This window comes from Anopheles ziemanni, chromosome 2, assembly GCF_943734765.1.
Source record: "Anopheles ziemanni chromosome 2, idAnoZiCoDA_A2_x.2, whole genome shotgun sequence".
NCBI classification, from domain to species: Eukaryota; Metazoa; Arthropoda; class Insecta; order Diptera; family Culicidae; genus Anopheles; species Anopheles ziemanni.
The window spans coordinates 16,513,718-16,527,944 of NC_080705.1; the positions used below are offsets into that span (position 1 = coordinate 16,513,718).

The following is a 14,227-nucleotide window of genomic DNA, read 5'->3' on the forward strand; positions in this document are numbered from 1 at the left end:
AACCACGTAGTATTTCATGAAACATGACTTTTAATACAAGAACACAAAGAACGAAGATGAAACGACGAGGAGAAGATGCAGGTTTTTGTGAACAAATGATCGATTTTATACATATTTTATCAAGCAAGGAACAATGCACAAAACTCAATTATAGATTGTTGATTGAAAACAATGATTCTCACTGAAAATGGGTGTATATAAACGAAAAAAAACTCCTTCATATAAGTATAGGTATTGGCGTGGACCACCAGTAATAATATGGTTGTAGGAAGGTAAACATTTTCGAGAGGAAACAAAGAGCTTCCGTTCAATTATTATGTTTAGAGGACGTCGAAAAAGACAATATACACTAACGAAAGCAAAAATTACAATTGTATGGTATGAACGCAGAGGATTAATTTTGTTGCCCAGTCGGGGAAATGGATCGAGGCACTGATTTCATCACGTTAGGGGGGAGGGTGTGGTAATGATGGAAAAATGTGTTGCAGTTAGTATATGATGCTCATGGCTCTCTTCCTCGATTCGATGGAGGGGCTATAATAGTAGCTGAGATGTTTTTTTTTGCTTGGAAACAGTTGATGAAGGTGCTACGATGATACAAAGATAAGAGAAGGACGTTAATTGAAACTGAAAACTGTGCTGTGGAATTGTGGGGAAAACGGGTCCGGGGGAAAAAATATTAGGATTAACATCTTCGGCAGTCGTTGCAGTAACGCCGCTTCGTGCTGTTGTGTGCCACAGCATCTGTAGTAATCCTTCAACTTTCATTGAATATGTTTAAATCTTATGCTCTTTCACATTGGTAGCATTAAATTTTTCCGTGATCCTTTGGCCACAAACAAATGAAGGATTTCGGACACTTTCTTTAACACTCTTTGGATGATTTGTTGAAAATAGGGTTTATTCTTCTTAATTAGAATTTTACGAATGCTTTCTTATATTCTAGACTTTTATTCTACTGTTACATCATATTAAATTCGTTTCTCATTTTATTTTGTTACACATAATCTACAAATAAAATTGTAATTGAATTGTTTACAAACATTAAAAGGAGTCGTTAGTTCATTTAACTATTGTATTCGAATTTAAAGCAATCAGTAGAGTAATGATATTTTGCCATTAAAGCTAACCAACAACCGTATTGTCAAAACGGTTCCGGCGAGAAGGCCGACCAAATGACCTCCCAATGGTACCGTCGCCCCATTGCATTGATTCCCAAAACACATTGTGCAGGTTCCATCGCGAACGTCTAGACATCGCTCCCAATCGGATTCGTTCAACTGGGCCACGCATCCTCGCCCCAGGATGCGTTTCCGTACGTCCCGCATGATGTAGCAACCGCGCCGCTCGTACGGCACTGTACCGCGACACTCTTCCACTATCCACCGATCACATCCAATATCCGTGTCACACTTGGCGCAAATCTGTAGCCGCTCGTTGCGGTTGTTGCAGCCCGCCCCGAGGCAAACACTGTACCCAGGATCATTGTGGCACCGCTGTTCACCCGCATCACCTGCGCAACCTCTGCGGAAGAGAGGATTATCAGCTACCCCATCATTATCGTAACACCTGTAACAGCCGGTTCCTGGCGACGACGACTCCGGTTCCGAACAGCGCGTTGCCTCCGTGGAGCTGTAGCCCCATAGGCAAGCTTCCCCGTCGGTACCTTCGAAGCACTGAATGCACTCGTTGCTCGTGACTGTATACTCGTCGCCATTGCAGTCTTTCTCTGGTGCACAAACATGACAACTAGGGTTCGCTGGATCACATGCGTCTTCATCCGAATAACATCCTCTCCGTACGGTGTACGTGTCTACGAATGTATAACAGGAATCGGTGCGTCCCAGAAGAAGCTCCCCGGAACACGCGGTTCCCGGACCTGTGCGCTTCGTAGCACAATCTGCCCCGTCACACTGGTAGCAGCTGTGGCCGTTTGATACGATCCCCGGGTCAGTGTTGCATCCGGTGTTTGGAGTCGTGCAAATAACGCATGCCGCTTCCTCCGCACACGAAGGACGATCGCTGAGACAGCCTCGTTCGATGTCTTCCGGACCGGTGGCGTACGTGTAGCATCCATCGGTGGTAGCATTATAACGTCTGCAAGCAGTTGGACTGTCCAGTGTCACATCTACACACGCGGTACCCGAGCACTGGTAACATTCCTGCCGGTTCGAGGGAAACCGTAGCTCGTCATTGCAGGCGTCCCCAGTGGAACAGACGTAGCACAATGTCGCATTTTCGTCTGAGCATGAAGCTTCTGTTAGCTGGAAGTCCACGGCGCAACCTTTCACCGTGAAGCCATTGTCTAAAGGAGAGGTATTCGAGAAGATCATTTGTAAAAGATGCATAAGGTTATGTGAAGATAATGATGATAATGTGTGTACTATTTACCATCGATGTACGTTGCACAACCCCCTGTTATACATGATTTCCGAGTGCGTGCAGTGGATCCTATCTGCGTCGAACTAGAGCCACAACCCGGGTCACTTTCTGAGCTGCAAACGGTACATTCCTGTACGCGTGGCTCTAAATTACATCCATCTCCCGAGGAGCACATTCTACAACCGTTCCCTTCGCCTTGGCATTCGTCAAGCTGAGTTTGGTTGAGCTGCCCGATGCATCCCTTTTGCTGACGGTCGAAAAAGCTGTAACACGCATCCATACCCACTACGTACGGCTCACAAACGGTGGGTAGAAGCAATGGATCGGCACAGGCCGCACCCTCGCACTGGTAGCATCGAATCCGATCAGGAGGATAAAGTATATCGTTACAACCAGGTGAATGACACAGGTGATAAGTGGCTCCCGGTGGTCCTTTGTAACACATGTCAAGCTGGACGGTCTCCGAGCATTGTTTAACAATCGTCAGCACACCGTCACTGGTCATCGGCAAGGAGGTTACCACACAGGCTCCAGAAGTGCAAGTCTGCAACAAGTCGGTGTTCCCGACATCACCACAGCCGCGCTCTCCCTTGCAGACGACACACGACGTTGGTGGACCGTTGCAACGGTCACAGTGGCACACGGAACACTCGCTCGAACCGTCGGCGCACTGGGCCTGGATAGTTGGGTCCGCTTCGCTGAGGCAGCCACGCTCAAGAATTTCCCCGCCGAAAGAATACGTGTAGCAGTCATCGTGCCGGCCGAGTAGAATCATTCCTTTGCATGGTTCAAACACCGGGTTATCCTTTCGTTCAGCACATTCGGTTGCATGCGAACACTTGGCACAGGTGAGCCAGTTCGGTTGTTCAAACGGTACGTCATTGCATCCTTCCCCGTTACATCGATGGCAATGCGAGGGGGAGTCGTTGCACTCCTGGGTTATAGTTGTGCTGCATCCTCGGATAGTGTATCCGTTATCTGAGGGGCGTGAAGAACGTTAATGTAACTAAATTAAATTTTCTGCAATAACCGTAAGGAAGTTTTCCTGTACGTGATAACAAGTAATGCTTGATTTCATTTTACTCGCCATTAATTACATACCAGGTGGCAAAAATGCATCCTAGTTATTTACTAGAATCTTAATCTTGAACGGTTCAACGTTGGTTAAAACCAAGGTAACAACCCAGCGTAGATCGATAAACGCTTATTTAGATATTCAGTTCCGCGGCTGACCGCGGCGAAATCTGCAAGTTTAGGGTAACAAGCACTCGTGAACAAAGTACTCGTGTTAAAGCTTGTTCTGTTCAGCATCATAGTAAGCAATGCTATGCAATTGACATGTTTGCTATCTATGTAACTGGTATGCTTGCCTATCCGTCGTTAAAAGTGCACATGAGTGTCTTTGAATTCGAATTGTTTCATAGCAATATTCTCATTACGTGTAAAGGGGCGATGCTCCAGATCAAGATAAGCTTAGGCAGTCCAGTGTAATTTGAACTTGCAGTGGCTTTGAAACTAAACTCTCAGACTGGAATGTATACTTACCATTTCCCCATTATTTATGTATAACGTTCCCGCAGAACCTCCATTCTGAATCCCTGTCACAATGTTTGGTTTAAATTCACAGTCAACGAGAATGGCACTTACCAGAAACATAGGTGTAGCAACTGTCCAGCGGATGGTAACGCTGGCATACTTCCAGAGTCGTTGTGGAACCGATCTGCCCGCATGTACCCCGGGGCCCTTCGCATTGGTAGCACTTCAAACGGTCTTCCGGAAATATCCCAGTGTTCGACAGGTTACCTTCGAAAACGGCACACATTATCCCGGCATCCTCCGGCGACGCACAATCCCCCTCGAAATCTTCCCAACAGCCTTTCCATGTGATCCAGTCTTTCACCAGTGACACACAGTGCCCGGTTCCACAACGGTTGCGTTCGAAGCTTCCCGGCAGGGCGTTGCCACCGCACGTCGGATTCGTCCTCGAGTTGCATACGACACACTCGACACTCTGCGCGTTGCAACCATCGGAGGAACACGTCTTGCAGTTGATATCCACTCCCGTTCGACACTGGTTAGCTTCGGATTCCGTCAGATGGCTAAGGCACCCACGCCGCGATACGACGTTGGACTCATCGAACACCGTGTAGCATTGCTCGGTTCTACCGAATAGGTGGTAGCCTACGCATGGCTGGGGCTGGACGTTTTCTATTTCCCTACAGCTATCAACACTATCACACTGCACGCAGTGTAGTGTATTTGGGATCCAGGGACCCTGGTCGTTGCAGGCGGATGTGTTGCACTGCTTGCAGTATTCTTCTTTACATTCGAGGTTGTTCTGCTCGATAATGCAACCCCTTTTAACGGTGTTCTCATCTGGACGTTGGGAAAAAGGGGTAAGTAGCCTGTTGAAAAGTAATCAATTTGACGATTTTTACCTGCGAAATAGGTGTAACAGCGTTCTTCTTCGTAATTGTAGATGGGACAGTATTTGGCGTCGCCGATTGCAGGTGAAAGGCAATCCACACCAGTTCCCTCGCATTGATGGCACTTGATACGATTCCGAGGCACCGGACCGGCGTTGCAGTGATCTCCTGCGCATCGAAGACATGTTTCAAGGTTCGCGGAACATGCGTATGGGGTTTCATCGTAATCGAAGCATCCCCTCGTAATGTGGGCATTATCTGAAAGGTAAGCAAACGGTTACGGACGGTTCTTTCACATCCACTGCGAGGACTTACAGTCAACAAACGCCATACACTCCGGCGTTGGACAGCTTGCCGTGCGGACCCGGCCAACTTGCGGCTCGAAGCAATCTTCGTCCTCTTTCGAATTACACTCGAAGCACAGATAGCTGTTGCAATTGTCCCCTCCACAGCGCTGACACCGTTCGGTACCACCTGCCAAAGTACAATCGTTGTATAACGAGCTGGTCGGTGCAATATCCGACACGCAACCCTTGGCAACAACAAACGGCCCACTGAAGTAACTGTAACAGCCACGTGTCTTGTCGGAGCACGTGATGACGGTGGGATCGGTTTCGCACTGCGCATTGCTGCTGCACGCCCGACACGTTACCGACTCGTACGCGAGCCCGTACTCGAGGTCGTTGCACCCATTGCCTTCACAATACCGGCATTTTGTATCGTCCGGATGGAAGCATACATCCGTATCGCCTTGGCAACCACGCTCGGCGAAAAATTCCCCATCGAACCGGGTGAAACATTGGGCGTTCGTCGATCTGTATATGTAGCATGGCTCTAAAGGAATGCTCTCACTCGTGGACAGTTGTGCACATTCTTCCCCTCGGCATCGGACACAGTGCAGCCTATCGGGAGGAAACAGTTCCCCGTTACAGCCGTCCGTGTAACATGCGAAGCAGTGTTCCTCATCTATATTGGCACATCCTTCATTGGAGTTGGCTCGTATAATACCGTTAACATCACCATACACAGGCACAACAGCAGTGGCCAAGAACACCACACACGCTCCATAATCATACACTACAAGGGAGCTTTTCTGTTGTTTTACGAGGCACTCAATCGATGTATCGCATGAAAAGCATCGGATTTGTCTGGCATTGCCATTCGGAACATCGGATACTACGCACGAGGTCGGGTTTGCGGAGCCACCGGTGGTTGGACACAGCTCCCACAGTGCACTATCGCTCAGGCATCCCTTCTTCACACTACCGTCGCCCGCGTCGTACGTAACGCACCCATCGAAAAGCAGCCCTTTCTCGTTCGGACACGCACTGATCGCGTTGTACTCGGAACACGTTGCTCCGTCGCAACGAACGCAACTAAACGCAGACGACTCCGGTGTATGGGCCCCGGTTGCTGTCTGTCCATTGCAGTTGTCCTCTCCGGTGCAAATGGCACAGTTCAATCCTTCCATGCATCCCTCGGGCAAGGCAGTACCTACGCAGCCTCTATGCACCTGCCCTGCCCCATCCAGTAGTGTGTAGCAGCGGTTCGACAGGGGGTTTTGGCACAGTTGGGAACTGCTAACGGGTGGCTGATCGGCACAATCGGAGCACACGTAACAGCTAACCCAGTCGGCTCGTGAAAGGTCGTTGCAAAACATTGGGCTGCTACAGATTTCAAGCTCTTGGTAATTTTCAATCGGTTCCGGCATGGCAGAACGGCATCCTCGATCAACCCTCGTTCCTACGAGCCCGGTGAAGCAAGTATCTCCCTCGGCGCAGATTTGGGTGCCCGGTTCAACGGCCCCGTATACGTCCTCACATCCGTTGCAACTCAAGCAGACCGTTAGGGCTGTGGAAAAAATATGACAAAACTACATTGACGTGACCTATTTCTAGCTATTTGCTGGCCCTGTGTGAGCCCATCTGGACAAGCTTCATTACTTTACCTTTCGCATTGCAGAACGCGCCCGCACAGATCTGGCAATGGTCTGCATCGTCTTCGCAGAATTCCGGTACAGGTTCTGCGCAACCGTAGATTTCCTTCTCGCGGTCCACGTAGTGGAAACAGCCGGCCATTCCTTCGCACACATCACGGTTCTCTTTTACGGTACAATCCTCGCCCGGTCGCGTATCGCACTGGACACAAACGCCAAACGCTCCGTTGCAGTTTGACTGGTCGCAAAGGAAACAGTCCCTGGAATCCGGCGGGCAACCCTGGAGGGACGTGGTACAGCCGCGCGATACAACTCCCGTGTTCGAAACGCTTAGGAAGCATCGATTGTTCGGTGGTGTGCAGGTGACCGCCGGTGTGCACAACTCCGAACCGGTACCGCCCGGGCAATCCTGGTAGCAGCTGATCGTTTGCTGGAATGCTCCGTTCGAGAGGCTTTCACTCACGACCGTGCAGAAGGGATCGTCGTCGGTTTTGCAGCGTGCGTCCGGATCTGAGGTACATCCTCGCACGACCGTGGTGCCATCTGTGATGGAGAACATGCATCTCTACAATGTGAATGCTAGGAAGTTGGCATACAATTCCCTTACCTTGATATGTGTAACAACCATCGTCTGTGCCATAATAGAATAGGCAATATTGTGCAGTACCTTCGTCCTGTTCTTCGTCACACCGCTCTTCTCCGTTGCATCTGTAGCAGCGTAAACGCTCCGGTGGAAACAAATCTTTATTAGAACCCATCGCGACATCCACTGAACAAGCCACCGTATTTTCACACGGTTCAGCAGATTGGTCCACGCAGCCCCTTACGGTGTGTCCTTCGGCGTCTACCACCATTAGGCAACCGTCGTTGTTGCCAGTGCACATATCGTACCGAAGGTTTCCACTTTCCAATCCCAGGACACAGTCCAACCCATCCGTTCGAGTATCACAGCTGATGCAGTGTTGCCGATTGCAGGAAGCTCCCGTGCAGTACTGACACCTACGATCTGCCGGATCGTAGCACGCTGTCGCTAGCTCTGATCCAGGTTCGAGATCGAGCAGGCATCCCTTCATAAGCGTCCCATCAACGTCCGAGTACATGTAGCACCGGTTGTAGAAGATGGTTTCACTACAACTCGGTGCTGGATTATTCAGTTCACATTCGTCCACCCCTGAGCAATGAGCACAAAAGAGGGCCCCCGTCTTTGGGCCTCTATTACATGCATCACCACTGCAGCTGACACAGTTCTGATCCTCCCGGCATTCGCTGTACGCATCATCCGTATTGCATCCACGAAAGAGCGTTCGGAGACCACCTTCCGGTTCGGTTAGCAGCATGAAACAACCGGTGGCGCTTTCGCTTTGGCAGAAGTAGACATCGTTCGAGGTGATCTGATCGCACCCGACGCACTGATAGCACTGCAGGTGCGTTGGAAAATCAACCTCATTGCATCCCGGGTCGTTGCATAGTTCCACTGCGTCGAGTCCGGGCGCTTCCGGCGATGCGCAACCGCGCTTCGTTTCTCTTTCCTTCCCTTCATTAAGCGATTGACAAGAAAAATGGGTTTAACAAGGAATTATTGATGAAGCGTAGTTTTGGCCATCTTATACTCACAATCGTACCCAACGTAACACCGATCTGTCTCGTCGATAGTGCACTCAACAGGCGTAAACAAATCCTTATCAAGCGTAGGGCACCCGCTACAGGTATAACACGAAAATGCGGCTGAAGACGAAAGGAAATTTGCATTATTGGAAAGGAGTCCCGCGTAAGATTGTTCCTTTCCACACGACCTTACCCTCCCGATTGCATTCGTCACCGGTGCACGTGTGGCAGTTACGCGACTCGCCACAGTTGGACTGATAGTCTTCGCTGCTGGTGCAGCCCATGTGCAGCATGCGGGCGGCATCGAGATACCGGTAGCATTGATCGGTGGAACTGGGGCAGCTTTGGATGGTGGATGCTGGATCCTGCAGACACTGTTCACCGACAGATTCGTCACAGACGATGCATCGAATATTTTCATTGCAGCTCTTACCGACTGGGGAGCTACACAACGAGCAGCGATCGTCGCCGGTTTCAGGCGAGCAGTCGGTTGCGTACTTCTGATCCGATGTGCACCCTCGATGGCCATCTGGTAAGAATAAGTAACGTTAAATTCACATAACTCAACCAGAATAGGTTCAGATGTGTTGTTATTGCGTTTCTTTATGTGTCGTAACATTCTACCATGGCCCGAGGCATTCAAGTTAACTCAAGAGAAGACCCGAATGGTCATGAATGGCTAGCGATGTCCAAGGGACTTACAGCTGTTTTGATAGTTTAACAGCTATGCGCCAAGAGGATTAATCACTTTAGTTTTGAAGTTCTTGTGACCTTTCTACTAGTATGTTAGATAAGTTATTGGTTAGATGTGTGTTTTTTTTATACTAATACATTAGATAAGTGCAAACTTAGATAATTGTTGAACTTATCACCTCTACAGAATTACAAATAATCACGAAGTAACGATGTTATGTGCCTGTAGACTACCTCATGTAATTCTACCACATGTACTTGTCTATCACTTCAGGAATTCTGTGATTCATTTGTGTTCTCTACCGGGAAATACCTAAGGAAAGTCTTGACTGCCAGATATCAATAAACTTTTATGAATGGTTCCATGATTACTGCAAGCCCTCTTGATAAAACCAACATACTGTTGCTGCTCAACAAGGATGTTATTTAGGGCACAGATTCTAAATAGTCGACTTCCTACCAATACGACACCTTACCCTGTATTGAAGCGACGTAAAATGTTTATAACGATGTATCGTAAACAACTTCCTCCTAACCGTGCAACGTCAGGGTACTATCTTCTACTTAAGACATTAACTTCCTTATCCTTTCCTTATCCGGCGTCTGTTGTGGGTATCTGTCTTCCGCCAAATATAGCCTGCTTAGCACGGTTTCGTTTATATGGCTGGCAATCGCTGTGGCGAGTTAGACTTTGTGCAAAATTGCACCCTGATAAGCGGCTCACACGGGAAGCATGAAGTGCTCCCCAAAAGTTTGCTTTACGACTTATCGTAATCGTGCCGTAAAACGATCGAACGGTCGAACATTGACGCCATCCTGTTGTTGATTTCACTTTATCTAACATCCGTTTTCGGAACTGAATTACACAGCTTCTTCCTGTTGACAATTTTTTCAGTGGACTGTATTGTTGATGCGTATTTTTACGCCTTTTCAGCCGCACTACATGTTTTGGAGCATTCATACCACACTCATTTTCGGTTGCTTACTTTGTCTCTATGGCTAGTTTCCGACGTTTGCTATATTTACAACGTCTCCTTAATTTATAAATTCTTAGACAATTTACCTGCTGGATGCAAGTAGCACTTGTCCTCGGTACTGCTACACAAAACTTCTTGACATTCGCTGGCATCCACTGAGTCACATTGAAGGCATCGTTTGGGGATCGCATCGTTGCAGAGATTTTCCGCACAACGCTGATACTCTATGGCGGTCTCCGGGATGAACTGGATGCATCCACGACCCACTTGTACCGTGTTATCCGCCGCTGTAGGAATGGAGTGGGTGGGTATGATTTGTTGTTTTTCTTTTAACTGATACCCTTAGAAATCAACCAAACTTTCAACTCACTCGAGTACCATATGCCACATTCGTCAACACAGGGCCCGTTTTGTTCTGGGATCACCGAATCGCACTCTTTATCACAATAGTAACAGTCTGTTTGTGCCTTCACCGTTGTGGGAAATAGTAGACAAACTAATATCCAGCCTATCACTAGCATCCGTTTTCCTCTTTCATTTGCTTCCATTTTGCGTAAAATTGACTGTTATGCAAGACCTGTTTCGTTCCAACACTTAAACCGTCCTAGCGATACCGACGGCGAGCGACGAAGTGATTCTCCTAATCTTTCCGGTCGTTCGCGAAACCTCTTGGAACGCTGGTTTGAGCTTGACCTGGCGTTATCCCTTCGGCTTATATACCCGTTGGGATCTTGGCGATAGGAACCAAACTGATAGCTTAGTAATAAAGATAAACTGCACCAATCGTTTATTTTAGGTGTTTTACACGTTGTGTCAGTTAATCGAAGGGAGGTCAACGGTTGGAATTTACTTTTATTTACTACTATTAGTGTTCTAATAAGAGACACTTAGTTATCAGAAGATTGGAGGAGGATTTGATTAGTAGATCCGGGAATGATTTATTGGTCTTGTTGTCTTGTCTTGACCGGAACCGATCCAGTTTTCTCACTGGACGATCATCCTTTGATACACATCGTGGAATATCCGGTATCGTTATTAGTCGTGAAACGGTGAAGAACTTTACCTTGTTTGCTGAAAATTCCGCTGGACCACATTCCATCCATTATCATTCTCCTCTAGACAGACTATTGAGACATTCCAAACCGTCGCATTCCATTGCAAATCTGCTTTGATTATTTATCTCTCACCGCATCGTGACAACACCATGTCATTCGATTATAACAGATAAGTTGCATCAGCAACGAATGGAAAACACCGCGTGAGAAAAAAAAATCGTCTCCTGTTAATAGGTTATCGGCATCACGCAACTGATAACAGGCGAAGTTTTACCGGTAACAACCAGTAGGAATGTGTTATGCTATCAGATAGCTTCTAGACATTCCGACGTCAGTGAAGCATCTTGCTACTTTCCTTCCTAACCGGCTTTTTTCGTATTTGTGTAATTATTCTTCTTCAACACTTGAAATGCAAAATTGATTCCATGCAACATTTTATCATAAGATTTTCTCTTGAATTATGCTGAAGGCAAAAAGAAAATGAAAAAAAAATACATCGTAAACAGCTCAATTTCAAACAATAACAAATAAACACAGTTATCTAATATTGCTGTTTTAATTTGAATTAAATTTTCAGATTTATTAGGATGGGATTATAGCATTTTAATGAAAGTAGATTTGTTATGAAGTTAGGTGAGAGATTGATGAAAATGTTATAGGATTTGATTTGCTTATTCTATATCTCAATGTATAAAGTTGTTGCTGATGGTTTAGTTTTTGTTTTTTTTTTAAATTTTTCAAAATTTTAATAAAAAAAATAATACAAATCATTTAAAAACAAATGTCTAGTTTAAAATATATCTCTACACTCATTTAACTATATTTACTTGGAAAACTCGATTCCTCTTGGGAGAAGCTGGACTCAAACACTACTCTATTCCTTCGTAATACTGTTGTATGATGATTGAAGCGCACTACCAAAATGCTACTTCAACCTTTCTTATGATTTCGTGACACCGTTTTGTACGTCACCGATGACCAATACGTCCTTGAGGACAGCAACTATAATGGCACGCGCAGTACGCTACGCAATCTTTCTGGAAAAACCAACCGAAAGAAAAAAAAGTGAATTGTCATCTAATCAATTGGAACGTTCCATCAAACTGAACCGAACTGAATCGGGAGTTATTTGCATACATTCCAACCGTGCTGCGTGACTGGCAAAAGGTCCCGTTGAGAGTGACTAGCCTAGTGTGACGATAAGATAGACTTGTGTGGGGCCAAATAGAATAAGAAATAAACAACGTCACCCCCCTGCGATTGGTTGGATAGCGCCTGAGCATCTTTCAACTTGCTGCCAAGGGTGCCGGAGGAATATATAAGTCGGGATGTTCAACCCTACAGCTCAATTAATTGTTTACCGTTCGTTGGCTACGAAGTTGTTTAATTGTTCAAACGATGGGGCTTAGGACAGTAGCCTTTTTATTTGTTGCGGTCACAGTTTCCTTAGGTGAGCACCTGCGGGCTAACCAGTGAGTGAGAAGAGGAAAAACACTAACTATTATCTGTTTTAATTATCTCTTTAGTGCGTTCGAATGAAATTAGGTGCTATGCGTGTGAGGATTGCACCAAAGAAAAGCCGGCCATTGTGCAGTGCAGTGCGAAGAATGGAATCGACGTAAATGCTCTGAGTTATACGCCAACCTATCCCGTGCTTACGCAGTCGACACCACCGTGGGCATATCCTTTGGATCCATGGAATCCGAATCTGACTCCACCGCCGCTGGTCGGAGGAAACAACGGCAACTATTGGGATCCCTGGAACCCGAACCTTACTCCACCGCCACTGGTCGGAGGAAACAATGGAGGTGGAAACTATTGGGATCCTTGGAATCCCAATTTAACACCACCCCCTCTGGTTGGAGGAAATAACGGTGGAAACTACTGGGACCCATGGAACCCGAATCTAACGCCACCGCCATTAGTCGGAGGAAATAACGGTGGAAATTACTGGGACCCATGGAACCCGAATCTAACGCCACCGCCACTGGTCGGAGGAAACAACGGTGGTGGAAACTACTGGGATCCCTGGAACCCGAATCTAACGCCACCGCCGCTTCCATGGTATCCCTACGTAAAGGCAAACAAATCGCTGAAAGCACAGAAACGATTCGTATGCGTGTCGATCATGAGCCAAGGTACGTACCATCAGCTATCGAGGTTTTGTTTTAAAGTGCAATGGCGTCTGCAATGGATGTTGAAGCTGACGAAATTATTTCTTATTGTACTCCCGCAGATAAAGATCGCGCGAAGAATGTTGTGCATCGCCGAGGGTGCGCCGAAATAGAAGGATACGCGACGGGTGTGTGTGACAAGGAGCAGGTTCCCCACGTAGAAGGTGGCATTACGGGTTGCCGCGTTTGTGGCCATTCCTTGTGCAACGAGTGAACACGAAAATGTGCGAACTAAAGTAGCATGCTGTGATGAAGTGTTTGCGTCAAAAGCTGAAGAGGAAAAGTTACGTTTTAAATTATGGCATTAATCAAAAGACCACTTGGTTGACGACTATTATTACGAGCTGCACCATTATACTGTGCAGAATATTGAATTACGGTCATTTACGCCTTAAAACTATAAAACAGTATTTTAAATAAATGTAGTTTAAATAGATATCGTTTTGAATTAACTTTAATTTTGTAGTTTGTAACATATTTCAACGACACATTTATCGTTCGACGCTTGATCAAGCGTTGAAGTCTTTCTACGGATGTAATACCGATCGCCCCTCAGGGTGCCTACATTCGGGGGTTTTGTAGGAAAGCGCGATACTGCTACAGCTGGTTCAAAATAAAAGCTTCCGGTACATGCTTTCGGGGACACAAAGCATATTTTCTCTTCTGGACTACGCGTCCTGAGTATTTCGAAAAAGGAACAAAAATTAACACTGGCTGAGATGAAATACTTTTTTTCAATGTTTACCTCTGCATCCCACCTGGATACTGGATCAGTAACTTCCTGCTTGAACTGCAACGTGGATATGAAAATATAGTTTTCTGCAGCAGGTGAATGGACACTAACGCTCTCAAAAAACTGACCAAATATTGAGCCATGAGAAGTGTTAGAAAAATAATCTTATCATTTTTGTTGTTCTGCTTGTATACACAGTGTATCACGTGGAAAATATGTGCTCACGTGAAATGCAAGGTAATATCT

At 46.6% G+C, this 14,227-nt stretch overlaps 2 protein-coding genes across 2 annotated transcripts; one reads left to right on the plus strand and one right to left on the minus strand.

The window, feature by feature from the left end:
• Positions 1 to 1,094: 1,094 nt before the first annotated feature.
• On the minus strand, positions 1,095 to 10,567 carry LOC131293051 (uncharacterized). Its single transcript, XM_058321130.1, has 11 exons — positions 10,390 to 10,567; positions 10,106 to 10,306; positions 8,535 to 8,878; positions 8,367 to 8,469; positions 7,352 to 8,278; positions 6,757 to 7,287; positions 5,124 to 6,659; positions 4,821 to 5,066; positions 4,030 to 4,758; positions 2,392 to 3,360; positions 1,095 to 2,305 (listed from the first exon to the last, which is right to left on the minus strand). The coding sequence occupies exons 1-11, from the start codon at positions 10,565 to 10,567 to the stop codon at positions 1,095 to 1,097; spliced, it is 6,975 nt and encodes a 2,324-aa protein (XP_058177113.1).
• Positions 10,568 to 12,472: 1,905 nt separating this feature from the next.
• Positions 12,473 to 13,462, plus strand: LOC131293052 (uncharacterized). The gene is made up of 3 exons (XM_058321131.1): positions 12,473 to 12,524; positions 12,601 to 13,212; positions 13,311 to 13,462. Exons 1-3 carry the CDS (start codon positions 12,473 to 12,475, stop codon positions 13,460 to 13,462), a joined length of 816 nt encoding a protein of 271 aa, XP_058177114.1.
• The last annotated feature ends 765 nt before the right edge of the window (positions 13,463 to 14,227 follow it).

Bases quoted from the DNA above. Each gene is read 5' to 3' on its own strand.
- LOC131293052 (XM_058321131.1), top strand. From the start codon at position 12,473: ATGGGGCTTAGGACAGTAGCCTTTTTATTTGTTGCGGTCACAGTTTCC. The intron at 12,525-12,600 runs GTGAGCACCTGC...TTATCTCTTTAG, and splicing joins TGCGGTCACAGTTTCCTTAG to TGCGTTCGAATGAAATTAGG. The intron at 13,213-13,310 runs GTACGTACCATC...GTACTCCCGCAG, and splicing joins CGTGTCGATCATGAGCCAAG to ATAAAGATCGCGCGAAGAAT.
- LOC131293051 (XM_058321130.1), bottom strand. From the start codon at position 10,567: ATGGAAGCAAATGAAAGAGGAAAACGGATGCTAGTGATAGGCTGGATA. The intron at 10,307-10,389 runs GTGAGTTGAAAG...CCATTCCTACAG, and splicing joins ATGTGGCATATGGTACTCGA to CGGCGGATAACACGGTACAA. The intron at 4,759-4,820 runs GTAAAAATCGTC...CCCAACGTCCAG, and splicing joins CTGTTACACCTATTTCGCAG to ATGAGAACACCGTTAAAAGG.